The sequence below is a fragment of the Temnothorax longispinosus genome, chromosome 6 (genome assembly GCF_030848805.1).
Source record: "Temnothorax longispinosus isolate EJ_2023e chromosome 6, Tlon_JGU_v1, whole genome shotgun sequence".
Classification (NCBI taxonomy): domain Eukaryota; kingdom Metazoa; phylum Arthropoda; class Insecta; order Hymenoptera; family Formicidae; genus Temnothorax; species Temnothorax longispinosus.
In genome coordinates, this window is record NC_092363.1 from 2,764,811 (window position 1) to 2,776,875 (window position 12,065).

Sequence of the window (12,065 nt, forward strand, 5' to 3'; positions counted from 1 at the left end):
AAATATTCAGCAAAGCATCAGGGATCGCTTGAATCTAGCCGCTCATCGGCGGCGGATACGTGCACAGGAAAATAGGAAGGAACATGCCCGTGATCGGCGAATAGGAAACCCAACTGGGCCGCAACCAGCACACGCTTCCTGGCACACAAGAGTCATGAGCTAAATCCCGCGGTCCGTCGAAGCTGTCAGAGCTGTCGTAAAAATCTTCGGTACGATTCGTCGTCGTTTTCAGATTTCGATGCCTTAACCTCAAGTCAGAGTGGATTATTGTGACGGATTTGGAACGAGAAAATTAGGTATTTATTTCGCTAGAGATATCCGCGAAATGATTATTGAAATTTCGCGCGGACTTTGAGCTGTTTTTCGATAGGCGAGAGAGGCAAAAATACGCGCTGAGAAAGTAACATCGCGGACACTGCGCTATTAACGCTCATAAAGCGATCACATACTCGTGGCAGAATGCTCGTAACATTTATTTCAATGTTTAATTGTATTAGCGCGCGATATATAGACGGTGATTTAACCCAACGATTTGCCGCTCGCTCCGAGGGATTTATCGCGCAGTTACGCACGCGAGGCCGTTCCCATCCTGTCGCACATGCGTTACGGACATTCGGATTTTGCTGGTGACAATGTCATCTGGGCAAACTTGCCCTCCGTCGCGTGATCGGTCGCGGCCCGTCCTCGTGTCGTTGTCAGAATTTTGGGAGAAATTCCAATTACATACACACAACGCGAAAACATTTACGGCACGTCAAGTTACAAGAGATTCTATTTTTTTATATTTTATTATATAAAATGTATTCTATTAGACACTGGAGTTTACCAAAGATTGGTTTATTATAGAATTAGGAAGAAATAAAGAAGAAATAATAGATAAAATATAGAATGACGAATTAGATAGGGCTAAAGGAAAAGTGTTGAAACAATTATGGAAAGAAAAAGAGGCTAGAGTAAAGAAGAGTAGATAAGATTAAATACTAAAGTTGAATGGAAGGTATAAGTGAGTTAAATTATTTTGTAGACCAAGTCCGCTCTTCTGGGTATAAGCTGAAGTTAATAAAGATTGATATACAAAATGTATTCGGAAATATGGAAGAATCTCCGTACGGCGTATAAAAAATTAAGCTGACGCGATAATCGATTTTCCACTAAGCCCGCAGCTTTAAGAACACCGGTCAACATTTGTCCGGTGCCGCGTCTAAACCACGCGCTTTCCACATAACTGTAAACTCACCTGGCACATACATCAGATCCCTCTAATAACAATACCACGCGCGTCGATCCTCGGATCCACATAACGGATCCTAAAATTGTTTGCATAGTTCATTAAACGTATTACCTCGCGTGTAGGACGGGGGTGGACCTCTCGGATTAATTATTCGACGAGGCATTTCGTCGGAATAGACGATGGTATAGGACGCGCGGTCGCGCCGCTATTCGCGCGACCGTTGCACTAAATGAACGCAATTAGCCGTTAATCGAGTGACTGAGATATCGCTCCGAGTCCTCCGGTTTAATCCCGAAGTCGAAGTCGCATTACTGCCCGCACCGTGGGAAACGGACCCCCCCTTCGCGTTAATTCACGCCGGGCCACGTCAGCCGTCTGATAACTATAAATGACGAGTTACGTTGACAAATTACGACAAATCGCGGCAATTTAACATTTGCCTCGTTCGGAGATATTAGGAGGGAGCCAGGCGTTTCCCCGGGCGTAATCACAATGGAGTCCACGTGCCGGGATAAGAAGTTTCAATCCAGTTGGAAATTGTCTCCTTCCTCGATCGATCTGGATAGGAGGGACAGCCCCGTGAATCCATACCATCGATCCGTCCGCGCGAGAATGACGCGCCCGAGGTGGACGCTTCCGGACGCGGACGACCAGAGCGAGGCTGGAATTAGCGGCTTACCGGAATTCGAGTGCGGCGCGTACGAAAATTCCTACGTGGACGCTTGTTCCTGCTGTACTTTTTCCGGGGAGATAATCGTCGCACAACGTCGCTGTAAAAAAGAACGGTCGAGGAGAGAGGCTTACGAGAAAATCAAGGCGAAAGTGGAAAACGCTGTCAAGGTAATTTTCCTGGACTTAGTTATACAAATAGCAAGACTATTTACATAAAATACACAAGAAATAGCAAGACTATTTAAGCTACATTATTCCACTGTGCTCTTGGAAAATTAAATTGTCCGTTTTTCCTTCTCTCTTTCTCGATGTGACTTTAAATGTGGAATTTAATCGATTGATAGAAAAACTGCGTTAAGTTATTCACGCACAATTCAACGCATTTTTATCATTAAACGTCAAAACATTCGCAGACGCACAAAATATTTCTCCTGCGAGGCGAGCTGCCAAAGCTGAAGGAAGCGCTGGAGGCCCGAGGGTGGGTGCAAAAGTACGAGTCAACTAGAACGAGAATGCTGCCATACGGTTAGATTGTAGATTGCGGACGATAAAGTTAATGCGCACCGCCGGCGGAATACGGTGCCGAACGCCACGCCGCACCGGAGGATGAAATATCGTCTCTAATGTCTACCATTTTCTGTGTTCTTCGACGATTAGGTAGCGCGGCTAACTTAGAAGCTCACTCCCTCGGCGATGTCACGCAAGCGGATGGAACGCTGAACGAGAGGGCTGTGATTTTTGCCCTCCTGCGGCACAAGCCGCCTGACTTCATATGGGACTGCAGGAACGACTTCGTCGAGTGGCATCGCGGACTCAGCTGCAACGTTCTGCTCAACAAATATCAGAGATCCTTCGTTTATACTTCGAAGGTACTACCCACCCTTACCTAGAAATTTAATACTGTAAGTGATTACTTGGCTAGTGATTAATTACTTATTTTGAGTATTAATAGGCACTGTTTTTAATGCTTTTAATACTCAAAATGAGTAATTAATCACTAGTCAAATAATCACTTACGGTATTAAATTTCTGTAAGGGCTAACTAGCCGACTTCGCTGAATGGGAAACGCGAATGTTCCAGGAATATTTCCTTGAGCCTAGATATCGCTAACATATTCCGCTCTAAACGTTACCGCCTAGTGTTATTCCCAAACACCTGTTATTTAGCTGTTTTATGAATAACGTTTTATGAAAATTGCTTGAGCCGAGTCGCGGCTCCTTCGCATTCTTGGTCGGAATTGCCACCGTTCCGCGATAAAAGTGGTATCGTCATCGTCGTCGCGTAACGCGCGCGATAAGTAAAACGTTCCCGAATTGCCGCACGTGTGTAGCTCGGAATGGCGCGCTTACTGGAAGACGCATATTGGTTGTACGAGGAGAACGTGTCCGGCGCCCTGTTCCCGCGTACCTACAGTCCCAGCACGGATCGACGAGCCTTCGTGGAGGACTTCCGACTGACCGCTGCCGCGGGTCTCCTCAAATGGTTCGTTCGCGGTATGACCGCGGCCGAGGACATTCTTGTGGTCAATTCGGAAGGACGACGAGCGATTCCGATTGCCGGGTTGGAGTTCGCGGTGAAACGTTGCGAGGAGTTCGTCGCTACCGCGACTCACGAGGATATCGATGTGGAAAAAGGCGAGCAGCCGTCCGACGAGGAATGGGATCGTTTCTTGGACGATTACGCGGCGGCGCTTCACCAAGGAGCTGGTGTTGATAGCTCGTCGGAAGAAAGTCGCGAGCTCCTTCAGGTATCAAAATTATTACGCGGTAAACCGCAGTTGGCTAATAGGTTGGCGAAAATAATTCTTGATTCTCCTATATCCGTAACGTATAGAAAATTCAACTAAAATTAACCAGCTCAGGTTTCTCCCCTTAGCACTCTGCACGTTAATTAATTTAATGTCGGATTATCGCGAGAAATCGCGACTGAACGATTCATAATAATATTCACTAGCATGCCTCACTCGGCGGTTCCTCGTAATACCATCCGGTATTAAATTAATTAATGTACAGAATATAATAAAGGGAGAAACATGAATCCATACATTAATATCGGCGAGTTGAATTTTGGCCTTGTAAGAACCTGTTACCATCAGTTCTTCAATATTTTATTACAGCGATGAAATAACGATGAGGTAATTTCGCTTTACACATAAATTTCAATTAAATCAGCAGCCTACTGCAGACCTTCTCGGATTGATTTCAGTTTTTATGTATTTTTATTTGCCTCAAACATCGCTCGTGTCTTATATATGAAATCCAGGCTTCTGAAGAAGAAAAAGAAGAAGACGCTGCACTTTTGGCAGAATCGTATCACGTGTGGAACGATCGATTGCGTTAGAATGGCGTGTTTATTTCGCGCTCCCCCTGATTCGCGCTAATAATAGACGCGGTTACGAGGTAGCGTAGGCAACAAAACCAAACTGTGTTAATTATTCAAGGCGCACGAAAACATCCTTGCATTAAACATGTTCCGAGATGCTGCCACGTGATACCATTAACTCTTAACTGATGAAACAAAATTAAAGGGCTTGTGATAACGAAACGCTAAGCCGTACGAGTGAGGGAAAGACGTACGAGATTCTTAACTCTGATGTTTATTTATTGATTCCGCAAAAGCCCATTTTATTCTTGTGTGCCGGGAATTCCTTATCCACCATTCCATTTCTCATAATAAAATTTTATTACGGGTTGTCAGACCTTCGGTTCAATTAAGTGACCTCGTAAAAAAAGCGCCACGAGGAGAGAGATCCTTGATTTATCACACAGATGTGTTACAGCGATAAAGTCTCAAGAAGTTCCGTGTCGTGCGCGCGCGTAAATTAGAAGGAGAGTCAAATATGTGCTTAACACTAGTTTCTATTTAGGTTGTCGTCGAAAGTACTTCCGTCAAAGGAAGTGCGTAATTGACACGTATTTGCGGTGGACGATATTTTGTTCACGTAGCAGACGAATTTCTCACGATCGAGCCACCCTCCTTCGATTGGAGAAGAGAGATACGAGGAGGGTGGCTTCTTGGAAATTCGACGTCACCTGACAATCTCTCACGATTCCCCCGGATTGAGACATTCCGCGATTTCATTAAATTAATTTCGCTTCGCCGACCGTCGAAATGTGGCCTCCGCTGACGGAGGGAGATCCAATTCGCCGCGAATGAATTTATTCGAACTTTCCGGAATTAAAGTCGAGAGATCCACGTGCCCCGCAACGAAAGCTGAGACCCTCCCCGCATAAATCGATATCAATATCGCTCGTTTCGTAGAGATGCTTCCTGGCCGCCGTCGCGATTTTGGAGAAATTAAAGACCGTCGATCCGCAGTATGAGATGAGCGACATGAGAGGCATTTGGATCTTGAAGCCCAGCCATTTGTGCTGCGGCAATGGCATCGTTATATCCCACGATCTCAAGGATATCTTGCGTAGAGCCGAGCAGAAGCCCAAAGATTATTATATCGTGCAGAAGTACATCGGTACGGATGTTTTTGTACAAATGCGCTTCAAAGATCGCATTCAACTTGTTAGTCGCGTCATTTATATTTCAGAACGTCCCCTGCTGATCAAAGAGACCAAGTTCGACATACGACTGTGGTATTTGGTAACGAGTACCTTCCCTCTCACAATATGGCTTTTCAAGTAAATCGCATCGCAATTAAATCATTCTGCATAGGAAAAATATTCTTTTCTATTTTATCCTTAGGAATAATAATTTTTTTCCGGTGCAAAAAACAAACGTTGTTTAAGAGAGAGTTCGAGCTTAATATAACATAATAAGAAAATATAATAAACATTATAATATTATTGGTTATTGTGTTCTTAACATGTCACGTTTTTTCATGTTCTAACTCTATGTTAATTTCGCTTGATTAAAAAAAAGAAAGATTTGTTTGAATACGTACTTCAACACCTCTTTGTTACAATCTACGCTCCTGCTCTCCCCAGAGAAGCGTTTCTTCGATTCAGCTCCAAGCCGTACACTTTCTCGACCTATCACGAGGCGATCCACATTTGCAATACCGCCATCCAGGAGAAGTACGACGACGAGAAGAGACGCAGGCAGCGACGCAAGCAGGGGGACCCCGAGGAACCCGCCAGCAGCAGATCGATGCGCGATCAAGGATGGGACTGCGAGAAGCTGAACGAATATTTGAAGTAATCTCTCGTCCGTAGGCGAAGACGTTTCGATTATCCATTCGTCACGCCGGTCGGCGGCCGTCCGGTCCCCGGAGGCATTCCGAGGAAATTGATAAGGCCCGTGTGCAAATACGCTTTCTTCGAGGAGCGCGTTTTCGTCCGAGACGTTCGGGCAAGGAACCCGTTTCGCCGATGATAATGGCATCGCCGCGCCTTCCCCGCCGTTCCTTTCTCAAATGACAAATCGAATAAGATTTCTCGATGACACGATGTACCTATATTCGACGCCTAAGTAATTGTGAATAAAACGGATATTATCCGCCGTTACGCTCGTGAATGGACCCGGTATGTCGATGTATTCGTGCGTGCCACTGTCACGCGAAAGAGATATTGTTCTCGAGACTTGCACTCGGGGAATGCTTTCCGTCAAAGATTTCGCTGCTGTTCCATTTTAACGGTAATGACTTCGCCATCGGTTATCTTTGTCACGGCGGCTGAAGCAGATGGCGTCTTAATGACAATCGCGGCGCGGATCGAAAATTGAAATATCCAAAGAGAGAGAGAGAGAGAGGCTAATAGAAGATAAAAAATATTTTATTATTTCTGCGAATATGCAAATCGAAATTTAATAGTTTGCATTAATCTATCATTATATGTTAATTTTGCGTACTTTGCAATTTTTAATCCTTGAAAAACTTAATTTGTTTAACTTGTTAAATTGTTAATTTTATACTACCCGATTTTATTAGGAATTATAATTCTTACAACAATATTATGTCATCATATTTTTATCCGTATTCTGATCGTTTGAAAAAGAGAGGGACTGGTTTTTTAAACAAATATTAACTCTACAAACAATTTTAGATCGCATAAAGAAAGATAATCCCGACACGGTGTAGAATATAAAAACTTACAATATTTTTTAGTTTATTATTTATTTTGGGGAACCAATACCTGTGGAAAAAGATATGATTGTTTGCGAAGCCATAGTTTATTTACAATAATTGCACTTTTCAATGAAATACGAGCTTTTATTTTGATTATTGACGCTGAGTGGACTTCTCCATCGCTACAAATGTTTCAATTTGCCGCAAAGTTTTTTGCTAAAATTTGTCCAATACATACAAAAATCTATTTTATTCAATTGGTTTCATCTGAATTAATAATGCGCTTAAATCATTTGTGTCTACATACAATGCGTATCTCATGCTTTTAGTTATACAAGTTCTAAATTGTGGTATCCGTTTCCACTATGACACTGAGTGACTGAATTTATTTTTAGATAAAACAGAACGTTCCCTGCTTTCATATTGCAATGTGGACCTTGCTGTCATAATTTATGACAGCTTTATTGATTTATAACTTATTTATTTTTTCGTTGTCACCTTTTATCAAAAATTAATCAAAGGTCTCGAAACATGTAACGTTACTTTATTAATAAATTCGATGTAGAAATAAATAAAGAGTAAATTTTTAAACTGAAACAACAGTAATCTAATATAAATAGAGGAAACAGAGACTATCATTCATATGTATTAAATATTTATACTTTTATCTTTAAGTCAGGGACTTATATATATATACTATATAATATATATAATTCAGATAAGAAATAAATAAATAAATCGTTAATCGCGCTTACTTTCTTAGATCCATAGGCCATGAAGGAGAACCGTATTACGATCTGATTTACCCAAAAATGATGGAGGCCATCGTTTTGATGATGCTGGCGGCGCAAAATCACATGGAGAGACGTCGCTGCAGCTTCGAATTGTACGGCGCCGATTTCATGCTGGCCGAGGATATGTCGGTCTGGCTGATCGAGATCAATACTAATCCCCGTATGCATCCGCCTAGCTCTAGAGTGACAAGACGTCTTTACTCTAACGTGCTGGAGAGCCTGGTGAAAGGTGAGCGGGGAAACGGGTATGAAAAAGTTATCAAGTATCGTGTTCGAAAGAAAGTTTTTCCGAGGTGGCGACGAGGGGATGGACGAACCGCGTGCTTTTAACACCTCGTTTCGTACGAGTTTTAGAAATCGCGAGTATCGCTAACCGCAGCCGAGCGATTAGACGAGTTACGCGTCGTCCGAGACGGCTCTCTCTCGGTTTGGCTCACCCAGGATGATAACGGTGACCATAATTCGCGGCGACGTAACGCCGATAAGCGCCACGTGCCCTACGTGATGGATTTACGCGAGGAATTAACCGCGTTAGCGAGATTTCCCGGGCGCAATTATCGAGCCCGAAATGGCCAAACACCTGATTGCATCGGTTATATCTTTAATACATCTTCATGATCGTACGATCTCTGATGGGGAAAGAACATTTTATAAATTTAAAATCATTGCATTAGTTATTGCATTCAAATATATATAGTTGAATTGATAGAAATAATTTTACCGCCTTTTAAAATAAATATCGATTACTTTTCAATAAATATATTTGTAAAATGTTCTTTCAATTAAGTTTAAATTTGTTAACCGTTTCGATATTTATTGTATTGCTTATATTACAATATTCTATAACAAAAGGTTTATACAGTTGTAAAATTATAAAAATCCTGTATGCGTATATAATAGATATTAAAACATATTTATTTTCGAAACGCGCGTATCAGGTTTTTTGTAATATACAACCTGATTTTATTATAATATATAGATATTAGGTTAACACACACACACACACACACACACACACACACACACACACACACACATACACGCACAAAAAGAAAAGATCCAATAAAAATATTAAATTTGCAATAATGAAATTCTTTTATTATGACTACCAATAAATTTAAACAATAGATCTTTATGAGTTATGGTTCCACACACGCACACATAATCAGTTTTTTTAAATTCTCCAACATTCAAGTTGAAAAGAATTCCATTCTCCTCATTCTTTGTCCCTCATATGCATGGCTTTTTATTATTAAATTCAATATCCTATCTCTTCTGAAAAAGAGCTGATATATGCCGTTTGTATTAATTTATAAAATCGCTTTCTGGCCTTCCTTTTAATTCATTTTTGAATATTTAATTTTCTGAATCTGTCGAACGCAAATATATTAAATAAAAATATTCAACATTTATAAATAGATCGCTATATATTAATTTCTGTAATAACAGCGTGTATCGCAAAAATTGCTAATTTTAAATAAATTTTTTAATAATTAAAGATAAATAGAATAAGGATCATATATTTAAAAATACCGGCTATTAGTTTGCGTTCAATTTCAATATTCGGAATAAATCAGAAATCTTTTTTGCTCTCACACTGAGATTTAAATGCCGAGAATTTATCAGTATGACAATGATTTAGTACAATGCAATTAAAATGAGAATTGAAGATATAAAGACAGATATAAAAGATTATATATTTCAAATTAAACTTAAATAACACTAATAAAATGTAAACAAGAGTTATTGATCTCTTTTACATAATGATAAGCATTACGTAAAAGACTCTCTTATGCAAAGTGGCATGACAGAGTCTAAGAAAACTATGCCGAGTATGCGGCAGTGCACACGGTTTCTCCTAATCTGCTAATCCGTTTTCTGCAAACTCCATCACCGTATAAGTTAAGAGTAGTTAATTTTGGTGGTATGGTGCACGATGAAAATCCTTCGATCGCTTTGCCGTTGCTTACAGTGATAATGGACGTGCCGGTGAACGCTTGCGCCGACACGGGTGGCTTCAGTCTGGTCTACAAGCAGGACATACCCGACTTCCAGCCTTACCTCGGTCCCTATCTTTTCGTAGCTGGCAAGTCAATGACACTGCACGAGCGGTCGCCGGAACCGACGACGCCGAGGAAAGAAAGGAGGGCAAACATTTGCGGTCCCTGGAGCAAGCAGCAACGTGCAAGGACCGTCCCGCCCATGATCCTACGCTCGAGAGAACCGAACGTGGCGGATCTTATTGACCATTTGAACGCCGGTCGATGCACTGCGGCCAATTGACGTGAAACGACCTTTTAGTTGACGCTATATATATAGGGTAAACATGAAAGCGATCGGTGAGTGCCAAGCGACTTCTTCGTCTTTTGAAGATGCGTATTCAGTTGCGATAGTTTTAGAACAGCATTTAATATAGATAATTGCGGTGCACGGAATTTTTTTTCGGCATGTTAAGCTTTAGATGCAAGGGATACACGTTAAAATTTAAACGACCGTGACGATATTGATGAAAATGAGACGTTCAAGGTGGCGTACGCGAAGAAGCTGCAGGAGACCTTCGTTTTCAGATTAATCGAGGGCACCGCCGCACAATTGAACGCGAAATTTACGCACCCGTATTTTTTCACGGTAAATTTAGCGCCGCGCCGTAATTAACGAGCGTGAGATAGCGCGGTGTAATTAATGTTGTCGTTAGCGAGGCGGTGTCCGTGCGCGTCGGCATCCCACTTCTTTCCGCGTCCCTGAGGAAAATCGCGTGGCTTGAAGATGCGCTAGCTGGGCGCTATTGAATATAGCGATGTAAAGTTACCTCGAAATATAACGAGGCAAACTTCCTCCGGTCGCGTGATTGACGGAATACTCTTGCGATAATTTTGCGACGCGATGCATAATCTTGTCGGCGACAGTTTTCATCTATGTTTTCCAAGAGAACACCAGGAAAGATCTATACTTACCCAGCTACATATATTGTAATCCAAGAAAGTAGAAAATTTAAAAATCATTATCGGAAATCTCTAAATTAATGTAAAGTCATTACTTGTTTCAGTATGTCGATTCTAAATCAGACCTCAGTGACCTCACCTTGGCAGAAGCTTTACGACGCGGACGGCTCGACGCAAGTCTCAATAACGCCTGCAATAACCAGACGATCCAGATAAAGACAATCGTTTTATTGATATGTACATACAATAAATTTATTTACAAATAATACAATAAATTTTGACGTCGTAAGTTATTTGTTCTTGATGATATATGTTAACAAAATACTACGCTCTTACCGATTATTGTGCCGTGCTGATATCTGAAAATTCTTTTGGTCACGGAAGTTTCGTTTTTTTTTCTTTTCTTTTAAAATGTAAATAGTAATGTTCGGTTTTACCCTGCACAAATATTTTATCCAAGAAACGTTTAACGACGTTAAATAGACAGCCCGCGATTCTCGGCGATCGCGCTTCTCGTTTCATCGTGTGTGTCGGGGTAAAGTGTATTTTCCGTACTTCTCGCCTTATATAAACATTATATTAGCTATTACTAAAATTATAAAACAAATCGGCCGTGTCTCGGTGTACGACGAGCTACCGTCCCCATGATGCATCGCGGCTGGATGTTCCTCTGCAACAGAAATGTTCATCGATTCGACACGGCTATCTACGAATGGATTACAAACGGATTATACGATTATGTATGATTTTATCATGCGTGCTAAAAGGTATTCAAGACCAAGACCTATTATATTATTCATGTCTCTCGGCGTTCTGCAGTTTTTAAATTGAGATAAATTAAGCGGATGGAAAATAATTATAAAATGTAAAAAAAATAAAAAGAGTATACGTCTCGTACACTAGAGTTTTTATTTTTTGCCCCAGAATTTTATTTGCATGTCATCTCGGAGTTTTGTAAACGCGGACTCCGCACGTACCGCTAATCTTGTGCCATTGTTATATAAAACTTTAAGTAATTATCCCTCCCTGTCCCTCCGTGTATCCCAGAAATTAGCAAATACCAACTCAATCGAAAACCGATACAGATTTCTCGCAAGTCGGAAACTAATAATGCACCGAACGTTTAATCAGTTTAAACGACAGGCTAAATTGAAGTTGCCGATGCAAAACGAGTTTAAACGCTTTCTGGTGAATTACGCGGACGGAAAGGGAGGACAAGGTGGTAACAAATGAACATTAACGCGAAACTTTACATATGTACATCGTGTACACGGTTTGTTCTGCTTTTTGCCCAGGAACAAGTAAATATTGTTACAAGCAGAAATATTCAGATAGGAATATGCGTTGTGCTGAAATTTGGGGGAAAAAAAAAAGTATGCGTAGCGGATGCAAGAGCAATATCGCAGAT

At 41.2% G+C, this 12,065-nt stretch overlaps 2 protein-coding genes across 3 annotated transcripts in view; one reads left to right on the top strand and one right to left on the bottom strand.

Annotated features, from left to right (window-relative positions):
- Positions 1 to 1,723: 1,723 nt before the first annotated feature.
- Positions 1,724 to 11,098, top strand: LOC139814849 (tubulin glycylase 3A). The gene is made up of 9 exons (XM_071781340.1): positions 1,724 to 2,071; positions 2,317 to 2,428; positions 2,561 to 2,772; positions 3,235 to 3,651; positions 5,166 to 5,373; positions 5,446 to 5,536; positions 5,843 to 6,052; positions 7,685 to 7,944; positions 9,688 to 11,098. The coding sequence occupies exons 1-9, from the start codon at positions 1,724 to 1,726 to the stop codon at positions 9,996 to 9,998; spliced, it is 2,169 nt and encodes a 722-aa protein (XP_071637441.1). The 3' UTR covers positions 9,999 to 11,098.
- Positions 10,871 to 12,065, bottom strand: part of LOC139814077 (zwei Ig domain protein zig-8-like) — a 29,099-nt gene continuing 27,904 nt past the window's right edge. For both annotated transcript variants that reach the window (XM_071780056.1, XM_071780057.1), the window contains exon 6: positions 10,871 to 11,327. In XM_071780056.1, the coding sequence (XP_071636157.1) occupies positions 11,221 to 11,327 (107 nt within the window). In that variant the 3' untranslated portion in view covers positions 10,871 to 11,220. The remainder of the gene's footprint in view (positions 11,328 to 12,065) is intronic.

What these genes read in the sequence shown, in the direction of transcription:
- LOC139814849 (XM_071781340.1), top strand. Translation starts at nt 1,724, where the DNA reads ATGGAGTCCACGTGCCGGGATAAGAAGTTTCAATCCAGTTGGAAATTG. An exon ending in AACGAGAATGCTGCCATACG is followed by an intron (nt 2,429 to 2,560) that starts GTTAGATTGTAG and finishes TTCGACGATTAG; the next exon opens with GTAGCGCGGCTAACTTAGAA. An exon ending in GCTGGAGAGCCTGGTGAAAG is followed by an intron (nt 7,945 to 9,687) that starts GTGAGCGGGGAA and finishes CGTTGCTTACAG; the next exon opens with TGATAATGGACGTGCCGGTG.